This window comes from Hemitrygon akajei, chromosome 12 (assembly GCF_048418815.1).
Source record: "Hemitrygon akajei chromosome 12, sHemAka1.3, whole genome shotgun sequence".
NCBI classification, from domain to species: Eukaryota; Metazoa; Chordata; class Chondrichthyes; order Myliobatiformes; family Dasyatidae; genus Hemitrygon; species Hemitrygon akajei.
In genome coordinates, this window is record NC_133135.1 from 81,169,518 (window position 1) to 81,185,020 (window position 15,503).

At 42.1% G+C, this 15,503-nt stretch overlaps 1 protein-coding gene across 2 annotated transcripts in view; it reads right to left on the minus strand.

Moving 5' to 3' along the window:
* The window catches only part of tada1 (transcriptional adaptor 1), an 85,484-nt gene that overhangs the window by 53,674 nt on the left and 16,307 nt on the right, over nt 1–15,503 (minus strand). For both annotated transcript variants that reach the window (XM_073063597.1, XM_073063599.1), the window contains exon 2: nt 2,727–2,818. In XM_073063597.1, the coding sequence (XP_072919698.1) occupies nt 2,727–2,818 (92 nt within the window). The remainder of the gene's footprint in view (nt 1–2,726; nt 2,819–15,503) is intronic.

Below are 15,503 nucleotides of genomic sequence, written 5' to 3' on the forward strand. Positions count from 1 at the left end.
CACTGTGCTATGCGGTTGTGTGCTGGGGGCCATCAAGATGGGTGACACCTACAGGCTCAATAAGTTGATTAGAAACACTGGTTCTGTTATAGGAGTCAATCTCAACACACTGGAGGCTGTGGTAGGAACAAAGGACCTTATGGAAAATCTTGGCAAATCTAGACAATGTTTCTCAGCCTTTGCATGCCACCTTGGCTGAACAATAGAGCACTTTTAGTAACAGACCAAGACAAATGTGCGGCTCCAAAGAACGCTATATGATGTAATTCTTACCCTCGGGTCAACCTATAGCCGGGGAAGTGATACCGCCTCCTGTTAGAGGTAACTTATTTTTTATTCTTTCTACTTCTCTTCTAATGTTTATATCTGTGCACTGGCAATACTACTGTGACACTGAAATTTCCTTTGGAATCAATAATGTATCTATCAATCAAATTTAGGCTCCAATGGAAATAAGACATTTTAACTTTAGTAATTGGTTTTGTGACAGATAAAGCTCAAAAATTTATCTGGAACATTGTAAAGTCAAGTACTGCAGTGATTTGCCTTTTTTGCACATGGGAAGTGTTTGATATTTTTCTTTGAACAGGTTCCATGGTTTTCTTTGTCTTGGCTGCCTGTGAGAAGATGAATTTCAGGTTTATATGCAGAATACATACTTTGAGAGTAAATAGTCTTTGAAGCTTTGATTCCTCTGTCCAAGAGAACATTTTACAGCCAAAGTTAATTCATGAAATAAAAGCCTCATGACAACCTCAAATATATCTCGTAATCCTGAACTATATTTTTTAAACCAAAACTCTACCATTAGTAATGATTGGGCAAGTTATAAAACAAAGGATCCTCAAAGCACACTGACAATAGTATCTTAATTAGACTAGTTTTAATTTAATTAACCAGAATATAAATATTGACTTTACAAAGAAACATAACTAGTTGTACACGTGGAGCAAAAATAGCTAATACACCCTTTACGACCAATTTCCAATCATCCTTCTATCAGCTCGGTTATCACCCTTAGCTAGATACCTATGGAAAGAGCACAACTTCAATTTCAAGTTCAAGGGCTTGAATTTACTCACCAACACCTACCTACTCAATCTCCCAAATAAGTTTGAGGCAGCAAAAGACAAGGTGAGTCATCAACTTTTGCCGCAGTGGCATAGAACACTCTGATCCCCACCCCACCCCTCCACTAAGCTACACCCATTACTCAGCCACTAATTCACTGTTAATAGAAAATTTATGTTAAACTTATTCACTCACTCTTTCCAGAAGCCTCGTAAACTGATTTTACTCTAAAAGATATGTCTCAATATTGATTCCTGGAAACTTAACTATTTATTTTACTTTAGTCTGAAAATCATCCATCTACCCCAGTCTCTGTTTTCTGCTTTTAAACTAAATCGACAGCTCCTGACCCTTAAATTTAATGGGCCCCAGTATTACATATATAGTTATATGCCCTATCATACTGATAAAAAAATGCATTAATTAATTTACAGAAGAAAGGGAAAAAATGTTGAATTGGTTCAAATTACTTTCTTGATCAATACACCAATGTTCTCCATCTGTTCAAGTTCATATCCAATTCAGTTTTGAAATCTATTTCCTCCACTCATTCACTTGCTTGTCTGCAGTGAGATTGTCACTGGCAAATTAGGGATCACTTAACTGAATATTACCCAAATGCATTTTGGGTCAATACAGAGCATGATCTTATCATCAATCTAAGTGGGCTAGAAGAGGTGCAGCGAAGTTAAGATGGCACTAACGGTGACTCTTCTGCTTGCATCTTTGGAAACAGCTCTATTTCTACTGCTGATATCTCTTTTTATTTTCAAGGTTCTTTTGAAGACCCTGACCTGGAGTTACACTCTGACTTTGGTTCTTTGTGGGAATGGGACCCGCACTCAGGGCCTCATGACCGGCCGCTTTTTGACACCCAAAGGATGCAGCTTGGAAGGCGAGCACACCTTCATGGTTCCTGATTTTCTTTGCTCTGGAGACATGCTGATTCTAGGCTAGTGCCCCAACCAAAGCATCAAGGGAGAACACAGAACATCAGGAGTAGAGGGCTAACTGCCAGGGGTTGTGTGCCCAGGGAGCTGCGCCATTCTGGTGCCAAGTCTCTGGGCGCGGAGCTCGAAAAAAGCAACATAATAGACTTTTAACATCATAAATCAGCAAGCTGTTTGTTTCGTCTCTCCTCTCGCTATGAAACAGGGACACCTTATTAGGAAGGGAGAGAACTGTGGTATGTTGAATTACTGGGTGAGCGAGTAGTTTTTGGGGTACTGCAAGTCTGTCTTTACTGATGCTTGCTGCATGCTTGAGTGCTCAGAGGAGGGTGCTGAGGCTTTTTTGCTGGTGGGGGGGTCCTTCTGCTTCTTGCTACCACTTCTGCATGGGAGGGGGTAGCTGGGGGGTGCTTCGGGGTTCTAACGTTTTAACTGTCATTCATTCTTTGGGATACTTCTCTATTTTTGTGGATGTCTACAAAGAAAAAGAATTTCAGGATGTATATTGTATGCATTTCTCTGACATTAAATGTACCTATTGAAACCTATTAATTCAACTTGTCCAAGTTGAAGCATTAGTGTAAGTTGTATCCTTTTGAAGTACCTACTGCAAAGTCACCTGACAGTGGTTCAGTGTACAAAGTTTTCAGTCACAAGGTTTATAGATTCTCATAGATAAGAAAATGAAACAGTTATGAATCTTACCATTATCTTGAGTAAGAAGCCTCCTGGCTTCTAAATCAAACTCCTCTTTACTTATCTTTTGCTTGAACCACAGCTTCAAGTTTGCCCAATATCTGGAAAAAAAATTTAGGAGATCGGAGATAAGAACCACATCTTCAACCAATCATTGTAGAAATACATTACTTGACATGACATACTCAAAAATTAAATTAAAATGAACTAGGAAATATCAGAACCAATGATAACTATTACATGAAATAGGTGAGCTCTGGGGACAGTCTCACACAGCAGCAACTGAAGAATGGTTGCCGATTATCAGGCTGGGCGGAGCACAGAGGTACTCAAGAGATAAAAAGCCACAGTAAGAGAAATCAGTGTGAGGTTAAAAATGTTACAGCAATAGGAAGGGTGGGAGAATTTTTGGACAAGAACAAGATTTTAATATTCGACAGGTCATGAATTACCAAAAGTCAAGAGAAATGTAAATAGAAGTGTTGTGAGATGAAATGGTTAAAGCACAAGCTTGGAAGTAATCTGGGATGCCGAAGTTGCAACTGTCTGATTCAGATTCAGAAAAAGTTCAAGCAATCACTGGAAAGCGTTCAAAGTCTGCAGGGAACCGATGTCGTCCACTGTTTATTCACTGCACTTTATCTGGTAGAAATTGCAAGCCATTCCCTTTTGGATAACAGACCAACACTACGCTAGTGAAGGATTCAAGTCAAAACTGAATATTAGCAGTGGGCATGTGGAAGATAACAGCCTGATCTGCAATTTATATAACTAAGGGCAATGCATGCATGAGAAAAACACTAACAGTGATACTGTAATCCCTGGAATTTGCTGGAACAAATAATCTGACTGAAGATTCACAAAATACAACCAGGTTAGAGTACAATTAATTCCAATAAACTGCATAATTGAGGAAAGCCTCTTGAGGATATTATTATTACTTGTAACAAAGGCAGTACGAACAACAAGTATAACAAAGGAAGGTATAAAACTACCACTGCAGGAACTGGTTCTATCATGAATACCAATGGGTAGGCATTCTTAGCTAGCAATATTGTTTTAGGTATAAGCTAAGCTTACACCTAAAGCCACAATTACTTTTTTATATTCAAAACACATTTACTTTAGCAATAACCTCTCCCCCCCCCCCCCAGTTCACTCCTGTTATTTCAGTTCCTTTATTCGAATTATTAACTTTCACTGCAAAGGAAGAGACAATGACAAAAAAGATATACATGGATTAGAATTTAATTATTGTGGACTCTCATCTTGAACGCACGTGTTATCAGAAAGTGCATCTTTCTCTTACAAATGCATTCTAAATGACAGCTTCTATTCCCATAGTATAGCAGTAAACGAGAGATTAGCAATCAAATTTGTAAAACAGCCAAGGAACAAAACAAAATCTGCTAACAGGCTAGGTATTTCCTTAGAGAACTGCCAAGCTTGATACACTCTACCTTAAGTTCCTTTGATAAACACAGATCTGTACATTTGGAACAATTTTTTCTTTTGCCTAGGGAAGGGATGCTAAAGAACAAGAAGGCAGTTTCAAGATCAGGGGTAAGAGATTGAAAAGGGTCACCAAGAGCAACATTCTTCATACAAAAGTTGATGCATATTTGGAATGAGGTGTTAGAAATAGTGGTTCAAGTGGACACACAAGCAGAACTTAAAAGCCATCTATAGAAGAATAGCTAAGTTTTAAAGGCCTATGGGCCAAATAATGCAGATGAGACTAGCTTTCTGGCCACACAGTTGGAATGAATGAGCTAGGCCAAAGGGCCTAATCCCATGATGTATGACTATGTCTGAAGTCAACAACAGTTTTAAATTCCACATTTAAATCACAATGTTAACATAGAAAGGTATAAAGAACTTGAAAAGTTAAACTGGAGCTGGGAAAGGTTTTGATGACCAAAGATGCAATCAATTTATTTAGATATTTTGGAGGCTTTGTGGATGCAGACATAAGTGTGGAAGACAAATTGAAAAAAGTATAGAATTCAATAATTAAATATTTCATCATAATTCCATCATGGACAATGGAGAAATATAATGTATAGTAACTTAGATTCATGTTAACTAACTATATGTTTCAAGTACATTTCAAGGCAGTGAATGCACTCTCTTTCTTTTGTAGAACACCCAATGCATTCAACATCCTCCTTAAGTGCCACACAAATAAACAAAATGGCTCCTGTAACAGAACCTAATGCAGGTTGATAAACTGTCACATTGTTTTGGACTCATGGCCACAGAGGAATTTTGTCTCATCACACATGTTCCTGTTGTGCAGTAGCTGACGACATGTGAACATCAGAAATAGGAGCAGAAGTAGGTCATCTGGCCCATCAAGCCTGCTTCGCTATTCAATAAGATCATGGCTGATCTGAACACTGATTCATCTCCACTTACCTGCCCTTTCCCCATAACCCTTTAATTCCTCTACTATGCAAAAATCTATCCAACCTTGTCTTAAATATATTTACTGAGGTAGCCTCCACTGCTTCACTGGGCAGAGAATTCCACAGATTCACCATTCTTTGGGAAAAGCAGCTCCTCCTCATCTCCGTCTTGAATTTACTCCCCCGAATCTTGAAACTATGTCTCTTAGTTCTAGTCTCACATACCAATGGAAACAACTTTTCTGACTCAATCTTATCTATCCCTTTCATAGAAGTACAGTATAGTGAAGCAGTCATCATGTGAGCAGTCATTGTCGGAGTAGTCCTGAGTCAGAATAGTAAGGCTTCGGCCCAAACAGGGCTTCAACAAGAACGGGTGGAGGCTAGGTAAGTTCATTCCTTATTTCTTATTTAACATTAGAGAGAATAGTGGGTATGTCTACAGAGCCAGTTTTCTGTTCTGGATGTCAGATGCAGGATTTGCAGGAAACTCCTAGCCTCCCCGACTGCCACATCAGCACCAGGTGCATCGAGATGCAGCTCCTTAGGGACTGTGTTAAGGAACTGGAGCTGCAGCTTGATGACCTTCGGCTTGCTTGGGAAAGTGATGCAGTGATAGACAGGAGCTACAGGGACGTAGTCACCTCAAGGCTACAGGAGACAGATAAATGGGTGACTGTCAGGAGAGAGAAGGGAGAACATTAAATAGTGGAGAGCACCCCTGTGGACATCCCCTTCAACAATAAGTACTCTATTTTGAGTACTGTTGGTGGGTGGGGAATGACCTACCTGGGGGAAGCAACAGCAGTCGTGCCTCTGGCACTGAGTCTGGCCCCGAGGCTCAGAAGGGTAGAGAACTGAAGAGGATGGCAGCACTTGGCCAAAGGGGACTCTATAGTCAGGGGGACAGATAAGCGATTCTGTGGATGTGAAAAGGAAAACATAAATGGTAGCTTGGCCTCCAAGGTGTGGAGGTAAGAGATGTTTCTGGAGGCGTCCACAATATCCTGAAAAAGGAAGGGTAAACAGCAAGAAGTCGTGGTGCACAGTGATACCAAGGACATAAGAAGAAAAAGGGCGGAGACACTGAAAAAAGAATACAGGGAGTTGGAATAAAGCTGAAAAGCAGACCTCAAAGGTAGTAATCTCAGCATTGCCACCTATGCCACGTGATTGTAAAGATGGGAATAGAATGAAGTGGCAGATAACTGTGAGACTGAAGAATTGGAGCAGGGGACAGGGATTCAGATTTCTGGATAATTGGATCCCCTTCTGGGGCAGGTGGAACCTGTACAAAAGATGACTTGCATTTGAATCTGAGGATGAACCAGTAGGTTTACAAGTAGATGATAGGTGTAACGTGAATGTATGGAAGGACAAACCAATGTCTGTACAAATGCAAAGTAAAGAGTTAAATTGTACCCTAGAGCAAAATTCAAAAGGGCTAAGAATGCAAGACTGAAAGTGCTGTATTTAAATGTGTGTAGCATTTTGAGTAAGGTGGACGAACTTGTGGTGCAAGTAGAGATTGGTCAGTCTCACATTGTGGGGATCACTTGAGTCGTGGTTGAAAGAAGGCCATAGTTGGGAGCTTAACATCAAAGGATATATTTTGTATCATAATGATGAGCAGGAAGACATCGGCGGTGGTGAAACTCAGTTGCTAAGAAATAGAATTACATATTTAGAAAGAGGTGTCATAGGGTCAGAGAATGTTGAATCTTTTTGGGTGGAGCTAAGAAACAGCAAGGATAAAATAGTAGATAAGATGTGGGGTTGTGATTGCAAAGGGAGCTAGAAAAGGCATGGAATAAGGGAAATGACACAATTGTAATGGGGGACATCAATATGCAAGGGAATTGGGAAAATCAGGTTGGTGTCAGATCACAAGAGAGGGAATTTGTTAGATGCCTACAAGATGTCTTTTTAAAGCAGCTTGTGGCTGAGCCTACTCAGGGAAAGGCTATCAGATTGGATGTCTTGTAGTAACCCAGATCTTATTAGGGAGTTTAACGTAAAGGAACCCTTAGGAGACAGTGATCATAATTTGATTGAATTGATACTGTAATTTGAGCAGGAGAAGCATAACTCATATGTATCAGCATTGCAATGGAATAAAGGGAATTACAGAGACATGACAGAGGAGCTTGCCCAGGATTGCAGGAGGATACTGGCGATGACAGCAGAGTAGAGATGGCTGAAGTTTCTGAGAATACTTCACAAAGTGCAGAATAGATATGCCCCACAGAGGAAGAAGTTCTCAAATAGCAGAGGTAGGCAACCGTGGCTGTTAAGGACTGCATAAAAGCCAAGGAAAGGACATATAAGGTAGAAAAAGTGAGTGGGAAGTTGGATGATTGGAAAGATTCTAAAATCCAACAAAAGTCAACTAAAAAAGCGATAAGGGAAAAGATTAAATAGGAGAGCAGACTAGCCAATAATATAAAGAAGGATACCAGAAGTATTTTTAGTAAAAGGGGAGGTGAGGGTTGATATTAGACCACTGAAAACAATGCTGGTGAGGTAGTAATGAGGGACAAAGAAATGACAGATGAACTTAATGAGTACTTTGCATCTGTCTTCACTGTGGAAGGCACTAGAAGTGTGCCAGAGGTCCATGAGTGTCAGGGAGCAAGAATGAGTGCTATTGCTATTACAAAGGAAAAAGTGTTAGGTAATTTCTAAGGTCTTGAAGTGGACAAGTAACCTGGACCAGATGGACTACATCCCAGAATCCTGAGGGATTGCTGAAGAGTCAACAGATGCATTGGCCAGCATCTTTCACGAACTACTTGATTCTGGAATGGTACTACAGGACTGGAAGTTTGCAAATGTCACTCCACTCTTTAAGAAGGGAGGAAGGCAAAAGAAAGGAAATTATAGGCCAGTTAACCTAACGTCAGTGGTTGGGAAGTGCTGGAGTTTATCATTAAGGATGAGATTTCAAGGTACTTGGAGGCTAATGATAAATAAGTCAAAGTCAGCATGGTTTCTCTAAAGGGAAATCTTGACAGATCTGTTAAGAGTTCTTCAAGGAAGGAACATGCAGGGTGGACAAAGATGTCATTTTACTTGGATTTTCAGAAGGCATTTGATAAGGTGCCACACATGAGTGCTTAACAAGATAAAATCCTATGGCATTACAGGAAAGATACTGGTACTGATCCATACTGGTATGGATAGCGGAATGGCTGACAGACAGGAGGCAGTGCGTGGGAATAAAATGGGCCTTTTCTGATTGGCTGCCAGTAACTAGTGGTGTTCCTCAGGGGTCAGTATTGTGACCGCTACTTTTCACATTGTCAATGATTTGGATAATGGAATTGATGGCTTTGTGGCAAAGCTTGTGGATGATACGAAGATAGGTGGAGGGGTGGGTAGTGCTGGGGAAGCAATGCAATTGCAGCAGGACCTAGACAAATTAGAAAACTGGGCCAAGAAGTGGCAGTGGGATTACAGAGTTGGGAAATATTTGATAATACATCATGGTAAAAAGAACAATAGTGCAAATTATTTAAATGGGGATGGATGTGGAGAGAATGTTTTCTATGGTGGGTGTATCCAGAACTGGAGGGCACAGCCTCAAAACTGAGGGATGATCCTTTAGAACAGAGGTATGGAGGAATTTTTTTAGCCAGAGAGTGGTGGATCTGTGGAATGTTCTACCGCTGACTGTGGTGGAGGTCAAGTCTGTGGGTATACTTAAGGCTGAAATTGATCATTTCCTGATCAGTCAGGGCATCAAAGGATATGGTGAGAAGGCAGATGTATGGGGTTGAATGGGATCCGAGATCAGCCATGATGGAATGACAGAGCAGACTCGATGGGCTGTATGGCCTAATTCTGCTCCTATATCTTATGATCCAATCTGGAGTGTAACAGGAACCTAGAGTCTTATGAGAATCTCACAACGGTTCCAAAGCAGTATAACAGAATCCTGTATTAGCTGCAAGTGCACAAATGAGTGGTGCACAGGTAACAGACATCATCTGTATACAACCTGCAAAATCATCTTCTATGCAAACATATGGTTCACACATTATACAGAAAAAAACAACTTTCTTCAGATCAGAGAAAAACAGCAAATTTGCTCATCGACCACATTAGATATGAGTTTAATACTCGAAAATTAGCTCAGAGCATATGACCAAAGCCTTGTTCATAAAATGTAACAAGTGTTCCATATGGTGTAAAAGAAACTGTTAGATAGACCCATGAATACCCAGGAAATTGAGGGTTGAGGATCATGTACAGGCAGAAGAGATGGTTTAATTTGGCATTGTGCTCAGTGTAGAGATTATGAGCCAAAGGGACTCTTCATCTGCTATATGGTTCCACGTTCTAATCAGAGATTCACAGCACAAGAAAGTTAATCCTGCTCTGACCACAGTCCTTTTAGGATAAGGCACCCACTTTCTACCTCCAGTAGTCTTTAAGAGCAGCAAATTTCAGACTTCCATAACTCTATGTGAAAAAGGCTAGATCAGCTAAAACGTATAGATTACATGAACCAGTACACACAATATTTAAATAGATTAGTATCACTAATTCAGAAATGCAAATTCTAATCCCATCAATCCAGTTGGGGAGTTTAGATACAAGTACTTAATTAAATCTGTAATAAAGATTAGTACAGGTTGAGTACCCCTAATCCAAAATGTCTGGGTCTGGAAGTGTTTCAGATATTTTTGGATTTTGGAAAATATCATGAGATAGCTTGGGGCCGCCATCATTTCTGACTCTGAATTTATGTGCTACAATAAGCAGTTTCTATCTCACTCTTGTTCATCACACATTATGTATTTAAAAGAAAACATTATACACCATCAATATCATGAAAATATAACATGTGCAGCAGCACAACAGCATTGGGAGAATACCTGAATCAGCAGTTGAACAGCAAACAATGCCAGGCTTTCAGTCTCCACCTACAATGCCGTGTTGTGATTAAAAGGTTACAGTACACTCTATTTGTATTTTACTTTTTTTTAAAGGTTTTATACAAGATTTAAAAACAATCAGCAGTGTAGTCTTGTTCAGATGTTAGATTTTCATCAGTAATGATCTTCACAAACTTATCAATGAATGCTTCATGACCAGCAGACGCTTTAAATCTTTAAAAATTTAATGTGGTGACGTTTCTTAAATTCCTAAAACCAGCCTGATGAATGCTTACAATTACCTTGAGTTGCCGGTTTGCTCTGATAAATCTTTGCTTGTTTCATGATCAGTATACCGTTAAGTGGCACATGTTCACTTCAACACTGACGAATCTATAATTTCAAAACAATACTGATTTCTTCATTTTTCGCTTTATACAGTGTTTTTCTATCTTCTATTAACTTTCACTCATTACAAATGTGAGGTCACTTCTCAGAACTATCTGTGATGCACAGAGACCTGCACGTCACCTGTGAACCTTCACAGTGCCTTGTGGAATTTTCTGTTTGTGATGACATCTCAGCGTTCAAGAAGATTTCAGATTTTAGAATAAGGGGTACTCAACCTGCAGTTAACAATTTGGAATCAAAATTAACAGTAGCAGGAAACAAAGGATAATACAGACGGCCCTCCTTATCCGCGAAGGATTGGTTCCAGGACCCCTCGCAGATACCAAAAACGCGGATGCTCAAGTCCCTTATTCAACCTGTCTCAAAGAGGTGGATTTTAGGACCCAGCAGAACCCCAGACCTTATTTAACCTGTCTCAGTATGGTGGACCTTTTATAGGATATGATGGATAAACAGAAGTAGGGTACTAGGATGGGGAGGATAAAGTGTAGGTTAGGGTATGTGTACATGTGCGATTGGGTGAAGGGATTTAGAATGTGAGTCCATCGCATACTCAGGAACAGAAGGAGGCGGTAATGCACCATTAAGCTGGGTGCCAACTGCCGTAAAACAAGACGGGGAGAGAGAGAGTGAGAGAGAGTACAGTGGACATTAGGACCCGGCGGTACAGCTCTGAATCCGCAGTGTTTCTGTTCACGAAAATAATCACGATCACGATTGAAAATAAAGTGGAAATAATAAAGTGATGAGAAAGAGGTGAAACTCCATCGGTCACTGTCAAAGCATTAGGCTACGCCAGTCAACTATCGGAACAATTTTAAAGGATAAAGTGAGAAAGGCCCTGCCCCAATGAAAGCTACAATTATTACTAAGCAACGCAGTGGCTTCATTATTGGGTTTTAGGGTTTTGGGTTTTTGATCCTCCACATCAACCCGGCACGAATGGAAAGCGCACTCAATAGCGGTCTGTTACTGGATCGAACCCGGGAACTACCATTCCCGACGCTGAAACATACATTGTTAAATGTTTTATAAGCATAGAAAGATAAAATATATACTATATACTGTTATGCCCGCAGCACCCTTCTTTGTGAGAATCGCAAAGGCACTAGTGGGTTGGGTCAGAGGACCCAGGAAATGGGAGAGAGACGTGCAGGATGCCTCGTTCCCCGGCGATGCAAAATAACGCGACATTGGCCATTGTCTCTTGGAGACACATTTGTGGATTGGGGACTATGCTACATGCAAGCCCTCGGGCAAAGTGGGCTGGTTGAGAGAGAGATTGCATCACCCCCAACCTGATTGACATCTACTACCCTGCGAGTCAAGATAAAAGAGGGGCTGTAGAGACAGCCACTCAGACGCACCAGAAGAAACGCTAGCGATCCTGTAATAGCGGGAAGCCATTTGAAGGAAGCCACGTGTGTTCGGTTCCCTTGCCTGGGAGCCGGTGGCTGGTACCACGGATGATGATTTTTGAACTAATAACGGGGAACCCACTCCCCCGACTCAACGGATCGGCCTCATAAAAGACACGGGCAAGTTTAAGACTGTCTCTCTCTACAACCCAAAAGAACTGCATCTTTAATGACAATTGACTTTCATTTCATCGGACAATACAGTAACCCCTAGACAAACGATAGAGTTATTTCTTATTGATGATTATGATTATACCCGCGCTTTTAGATTGAGTATTGACGACATATATTATCTGAATGTTTGTATTAATCTTATTTTTGTGCCCCTTTATAAATAAAAACTTTTAAAAATAGTACCATCAGACTTCAACGGACCTCTCTATCTTTGCTGGTAAGTGACCCAGTTACGGGTTACGTAACAACTTGGGGATCTCATCTCGGGATTTGATACCAAATTGGAGGGCCAGTGAATCGGGATTGTAAGTCCGAACTTGGATCTGGTACGCGGGTAGCCAGACGGGAAACCAGCAAAGATGGACGTGGATGAATTTATAGGAAACCCGACTAGAGGCGGCCACCAAATCAGACTTGGTAAATTTGGCGAAGGGGTTAAACCTCGCAGAGGTGAGGTTGTCAATGAAAAAGCAGGAGGTGCAAAGGGCCATAACTCAGTATTACATTGAGAAAAATGTGTTTGCAGCTGAGGTATTGGAAAATATCCCTGAAAAGGTACCAGCTAGTAGGACGGCTCAGTTAGAGTTGGAGAAATTAAGGTGGGAACATGAAATTAAGTTAAAGCAGCTGGAAGCAGCCGAGAGAGAGAAAGGGCCGAGAGAGAAAGGGAGCATGCGCTCCAGCTAAAGGAGTTAGAGGTGAAAAGGGAGCAGGAAAGAGCTGAGAAGCAAAGAGAGCATGAACTTCAGTTAAAAGAGCTGGAAGCAGCTAAGAAGGAGAAGGGCCAAGAAGGAGAAGGGCCGAGAAGGAGAGGGAGGCAGAGAGACCGAGGAAACATGACTTGGAGATGGAGAAGTTAAAGCAAGAGCAACGAAGTCAGGGGTCGGACCGAGAGGAGCGGTTTGATGTTAGTCGGGCATTGAGGTTAGTACCCCCGTTCGAGGAGACGGATGTTGATAGTTATTTCTTGCTTTTTGAAAAGGTGGCAGGGAATCAGAAGTGGCCCAGAGCACAGTGGGTGGCGTTGTTACAAAGTGTGTTAAGAGGGAAGGCACAGTGGGCATATGCGGCGTTGTCCATGGAGGGGGAAGAGGAGGAGAGTTATGACAAAGTAAAGGCAGCCCTTCTCCGGGGTTACGAGCTAGTACCTGAAGCATATAGACAAAAGTTCAGAAATTTACGGAAAGGGTGGAATCAGACGTATACCGAGTTTGCCCATGAGAAGGGGGTGCTCTTGGACCGTTGGTGCACCGCAGAAATAGTGGACGAGGATTATGGGCGTCTCCGGGAGTTAATTTTGATTGAGGAATTTAAAGGTTGTGTTCCGGAGGAGATCCGGATGTATTTGAATGAGAAGCCGAATAAGTCCATATCAGAATTTGCTAGATTCGCAGATGAATATGCCCTAACCCACAAGGCAAAGTTTTCTTCGAATAAAAGTTCCCCGAGAGACCGTGGGAACGATCGAGAAAGTCCGCCGGCTGAGGCAGAGGTCCCGCCGGGAGCTAGTGGTAAGGTTGAGGGGGAAAGGCCAGACGGCCAGAGATTTCCGGGCTTGACCTGTTTTAATTGTGGGAAGAGCGGGCATGTTGCGTCTCGGTGCTTTGCTCCGAGGAGGGAGACGGGAAAAGGGAAAGCAGCAGTCCCTATCGGATGTGCCGTGGTAATCAGTAAATCGACAAGAGAGCCCCGGGTAGACAGAGTACGAGAAGGGTCTGAGATTTGTCGGTCACACGGAACCGTGTCTTTGAGGAAGGGGGACTCACCAATTCCCGTACGAATCTGGAGAGACACGGGGGCTGAGCTGTCGTTGATCAGCAGTAAGGTACTAGAATTTGGTCGAAAAACAGGTATGACAGCGGTGAAGGGAATAAATAAAAAGATAGAAATGGTGCCCTTACATAAGGTCATTATGGATTGTGAGCTGGTGTCTGGACCAGTTGAAATAGGGGTGCCCTCAGAATTCCCGAGAACTGACGTGGGCGTCCTTCTTGGTAACAATTTAGCCGGGGGTAAGGTTTGGGCAGCCATGACGCTGATAAACCAGCCTGTGAGTGTTGAAGCTCCGCCCCTAGCTTCCAAGAGCTATCCCGCATGCGCGGTCACTCGCAGCCTGTCGAGAGATGCAGCTGTGACAGACAGCAGTTTAAATCTGGCCAGTTTCGATTTGGCTGAGACGTTTTTACCGACCCTGTGCCACGAGGGTTTAGAGGGTGGTAAAACGAAGAGAAGTACAGTGAAAGAGGGTAAGGGAGAGGAGGTAGATCTTCCCTTAGCAAGGAGCAAGGGTCTAGAGGCAGAATTTGAAATGCTGCTTGAACAAAGAGTTCAAATTAAAAACCAATAGCCTGAAGGGTCCTGACGAGAGGGCTAGCCACCTATATAAAATTAAAGAATTGGGTGCAAATGGTCTAAGTTTGGGACACGGTGTTGATAAAATAACCCCTATGAAAGAGGCGGACGGGAGTTTACCTCGCCAAACTAGCCGAGTTCCTCACGTAGGAACTCACTGGAAAAGAGGCGACGGTTAATGAAGGGCGCCATTTTTAAATAGCCCAGCCGGTTGTACGGGATTTCGACAAAGCATGTGAATAATAAAGACAAACCCCTTGGAAGCCTGCCTGTTAAGTTGAAAGCCACATAACGATTGGTATTTGCATAACCTTTGTTAGTATACACGTAAGCTTAAGATCACAACTAGTTAGTTTTGTTTGCTGAAAAAAAAATAGCTGGTTATTAAATTGAAGTCTGATGCTACAAGACTTTAGTAAGGTACAAGATGTTAAAATATTAAAGGAAAAGACACTGTAATCGTTAACTGTTTGGATGCTGAATTGAATGTATCACTGTATTACTCTGTAGAAAAGGAAAAACCTTCGGTATTGTGTTAGCTTCCACAATCCTGTAAGACTCTGTACTACTTCGTTTTTAACAGCTGGTAAAAAATGCTTCTAAGAGGGGAGGTGTTATGCCCACAGCCCCCTCCTTTGTGAGAATCACAAGGGCACTAGTGGGTTGGGTCAGAGGACCCAGGAAATGGGAACGCCTCGTTCCCCGGCGATGCAAAATAACGCGACATTGGCCATTGTCTCTTGGAGACACATTTGTGGATTGGGGACTATGCTACGTGCAAGCCCTCGGGCAAAGTGGGCTGGTTGAGAGAGAGATTGCATCACCCCCAACCTGATTGACATCTACTACCCTGCGAGTCAAGATAAAAGAGGGGCTGTAGAGACAGCCCCTCAGACGCACCAGAAGAAATGCCTGCGATCCCGTAATAGCGGGAAGCCACGTGTGTTCAGTTCCCTTGCCTGGGAGCCGGTGGCTGGTACCACGGACGACAATTTTTGAACTAATAACGGGGAACCCACTCCCCCGACTCAACGGATTGGCCTCATAAAAGACACGGGCAAGTTTAAGACTGTCTCTCTCTACAACCCAAAAGAGCTGCATCTTTAATGACAATTGACTTTCATTTCTTCATCGGACAATACA